The sequence below is a fragment of the Phaethon lepturus genome, unplaced genomic scaffold (genome assembly GCF_000687285.1).
Source record: "Phaethon lepturus isolate BGI_N335 unplaced genomic scaffold, ASM68728v1 scaffold10765, whole genome shotgun sequence".
Lineage (NCBI taxonomy): Eukaryota > Metazoa > Chordata > Aves > Phaethontiformes > Phaethontidae > Phaethon > Phaethon lepturus.
In genome coordinates, this window is record NW_010541215.1 from 43,493 (window position 1) to 47,232 (window position 3,740).

The 3,740-nt window shown below is 39.9% G+C and overlaps 1 protein-coding gene across 1 annotated transcript; it reads right to left on the minus strand.

Moving 5' to 3' along the window:
* Nucleotides 1-2,146: 2,146 nt before the first annotated feature.
* On the minus strand, nt 2,147-2,683 carry LOC104621239 (epidermal differentiation-specific protein-like). Its single transcript, XM_010287668.1, has one exon. It carries the CDS (start codon nt 2,681-2,683, stop codon nt 2,147-2,149), a length of 537 nt encoding a protein of 178 aa, XP_010285970.1.
* Nucleotides 2,684-3,740: the final 1,057 nt, after the last annotated feature.

Genomic DNA, 3,740 nt, shown 5'->3' on the forward strand with positions numbered 1-3,740 from the left:
AAGTAGACACCTCTCTCAAACATGCAGGAGATCTTTTCAAACACATTTGTACATACCAGTATTTGCTTACCCCCTCCCAATACACAATTTCCTTTCTTTGGCCACAGATGACTTTATGTGGAGTGTTCAGTGTTTCCAAGTTATTTGGCCTAGGGTAGGGAGAACGCTCCATGTTCTTTGAACTGAATTTTGAAATCCCATTAAAAGGTGATCTTTGGTGAATAGAGCAAGAAAACCTGAAATTGGCTGCAAAGCGGTACGAAGTGTCCCAAGACACATGGAGCCTGAGCTATCGCCATTGCATCTGCTCACATGAGCCTCGCAGAGGAGCACAAGTGGCTGATATATCAGCACAGCCTGCAGTGTTTGTTTCAAAATGGGAACAAAACCCAGCAAATGATAGCACAGCATGTTCCGGGCTTCATTTTTAGCTATAAATACAAGAAAATCTTGGCAAACAGGATCTCAGCACAGACCTAGATAAACGTTGCAATGAGGACCCTCATGACAGCTGTCATAATACATGACTTGGAGACTGCAGCTGCCATTAGACAGTGGTAACTCAGAACTGCAATTCTGTGTTCCCCAGGTAAACTTGTGCATGTAAAACCAGTTTTTGAAACAGCTAATGATCCCACATCTGCAAGAAGGCCTTGCATATTTCATATTCGAAATGCAATTATTTTGAAGTTGCCTCTGTCATGTAGCTTTTAATGCACTGCTTTGGAGGTCAAGAGTAAACATACAGAGTCACAATCCTGCGGGAACGCTGAACAGTAGGTCATTCTCCCAGCTGCTTTGGGGCTTGCAAAAATACTGAACAACAGATGCTTCAGCAACCCTTGTCCTGTTAGCTTGCCACTTCTTGCAGCTTGCATCTTCATCCTCCATTTGCCTCTTTGCCCTATGAAAGATCTAGTTTGTGGCCTGTGACACCCATGGATCTGGTTGGTAAAGGACAAAGAAGGGCTCACTGGGATTCGTCGCATGCTTGTAACAGTGACAACCCCCAGCACTTCTTGGTGTGTTGCAGGGCCCTGAGCTACCTAAGCTAGCATTTAAGTCTGGCCTGTCATAGAACATACCATGTGGTGACTCTCAAGACTGTTACAACAGTAGAACACCATTATGATGTAGAATTACAATGGAGGTAACTTCAGAAGGGGATTTTCCATTCTGATTGAAACATCGTGATTTCAAAATGATACCTCATCTCATATCAGGATAAAAAAAGTTTAAAAAAATCAGACAGGTTTTACTATGGCAATCAATCAATCATTTCAAATTTATCAAAACTTTCTGTTTGATTATATAATTTAGGGCAGTAGAAAACTATATCATTAATATGATTGATGCCTTGAGACACAGTTGATCTTGTGACAATTAAGTGAGAGTTTGGCCAGGATCACATCAATACTTGGCATGCACACCAAGACTATAAATCTGGTTGAGTCAAGCCTGAACCCAATGTTACTGACAAGTGAAAATGGAAGGAGATAAAATCTTTCAGGAGAGATCCATGGAAAATGTTTACAAGTGACTGTGTGAACTGTTCTCTGAATACACAGAGATATCTCATCATGAAAGGGCAATATTTACCTATATTAAACCACAAAACCCACATAAAACAGACCCATTGTTTCATTCAATAGCTTCTTTAATGGCAACAACACAAAATGGAATACAAAATGGAATGGCAGAAGCCATAGTAAAGAAAGAGCATTGTAAAACAAATTACAAAGTAAGTGATGCTGGTTAAATACTCACATTTTGTTTACGTATCTAGCAACAGAAACAACATGCAATGCTTTTACATTACATAGTACAAGTCATCGGAATGCCAACTGCAGGTGCAATAGGTTACACACCCCTGGCATGTGTCTTATGTTTGAGTCGCTTTCATTTGACCAAATACAATAGCTCTTGCATTCATGACGATTATGGGGAAGGAGAACAGTGCAAGGCAGGATTGAGAAATACAGATCTGCAGCGCAGCATGAAAGAGAGTGCTCCCATTCAGTGTTTCTGTGGCACAGGGGAAAAAAGCAATAAAAGCATAGACAGAGATCTAGGTCTCAATGTCTTGCTGGGGCTGCATCTTCCCTCAGGAAGGGATTTGCAGTCTAACATTTGCAGGATTTGCAGTCTAACAGCCACAGCTCTTGCCAGGGAGAAGGGGACGCAGAAATGAAAGCTTGTCATTGAAATTGATTGCATTGTAATTTGGAAGGTGTTCGTGTTCTCGCGCAATGTAACGAAAACCACTTCCATCGCTGTGTTCACACAACAACCAGGCACCTCTCTGGACTTTGTGAGAAGATATGGTGTCATTGTCGTGTCCCCTAGCCAGATTGGTTGCTTCTCTTATCACCCTGCTCTTCCCTTGATATTGGGCATGTTCATAGAGAGTGATCTGGGGATTGTGCAGATTTTCAGTGATCACCTGCAGAGAAGTGATCTTATCATTCATCTGTTGACCAACAAAGCTATGTTCTCCCTCCTCAAATACCAGTAACTGGCCAGTATAGTTGAGGTGCTCGTAAGCCACCCAAGGCTGGCCAATTACTTTCACTGAGGAGATACAATCATTCCAATCTACATCTTTCAGATTGCCAATGTCACTGGTGAATTCTCTGGAGTAACCCTGGAAGTTGGCATGTTCATAAATGATGATTTTTCCCATCTCAGTAGGACTGTAGTTGGGATTTCTTGCTGTAGGAGCTGGATGACAGCCTGCAGAAAGAAAAACAGAAAATAAGTACTGCTTGTAAGAAGCCTTTTTGCACCAGACACAAAATGCTGGGGTGGGCGGGGGGAAGGAAGAAAGGAAAAGGAAAACTTTGTTAGCAGAAGATAAATATAGCAGCAGCTGGAAAAGACCAAGGGCATGACATAGAAGTTTGAATTCAGCAGTAAAAAGTAAAATGAGATACGTACACCAAAACTATCCAATTTTATTTACTTATGTGTGTTGGTTTATGTATATATGCAAGGGACATCTGCGCATTTAGTTTAACATCTTGGTGGTATATCCTAAATAATAATGAAATAAAATATATAACTGGTGACAAATAATTCAGTTAATAATTGACACTGCATTTGACAGTTATTTTAGAAATTGGTATTCATTGTTTGGACTAGATTTCACGATCCACATAACATTGCAAGTAAAGAAGTAGGGAGACGTTCAATTAATTTCTAAATTAAAGTGCATTTTGTACTGTTAATAGGAAGAAAAATCTATTCTGTTAAGGGCAGAAATGAACTTTTAGACTACTGAAATACCTTATTTCTCTTTTTATATGAAAGTCTACTGAAATCAAAAGATTCCTTTTCTTGACATAAGCTGAGAATCAATCAAGTTCAAAGCATCAGCTCTTTGAGTCAGACTAAATTGCAGGTTGTAAATGTATTTTTGTAGCACTGTTACAACTACTCAGACCGAACTCCACACAAAATCTTCTGAAATCAGATAAAGAACCACAGTGTTTATTAGTAACAGCTGCAGGAGCAGAAATGAGCAGCCAATTAAAATAACAGCTCCCTTTTTAAATCACATACCAGTCATTGAAGCAAAGGTTTAGATTTCAGGGCAAATATATCTAAGGGAAAGAAGCAGTTACTGTAGTTGATTCTGGGAAGGGATGGGAGAAGATCAGATCTGCCCAAGTAAGATTAAAAGTCAGACTAGAATTGCACGACCTGAGCAAACATAGTCAACATTTTAAAAAAGTCACTTA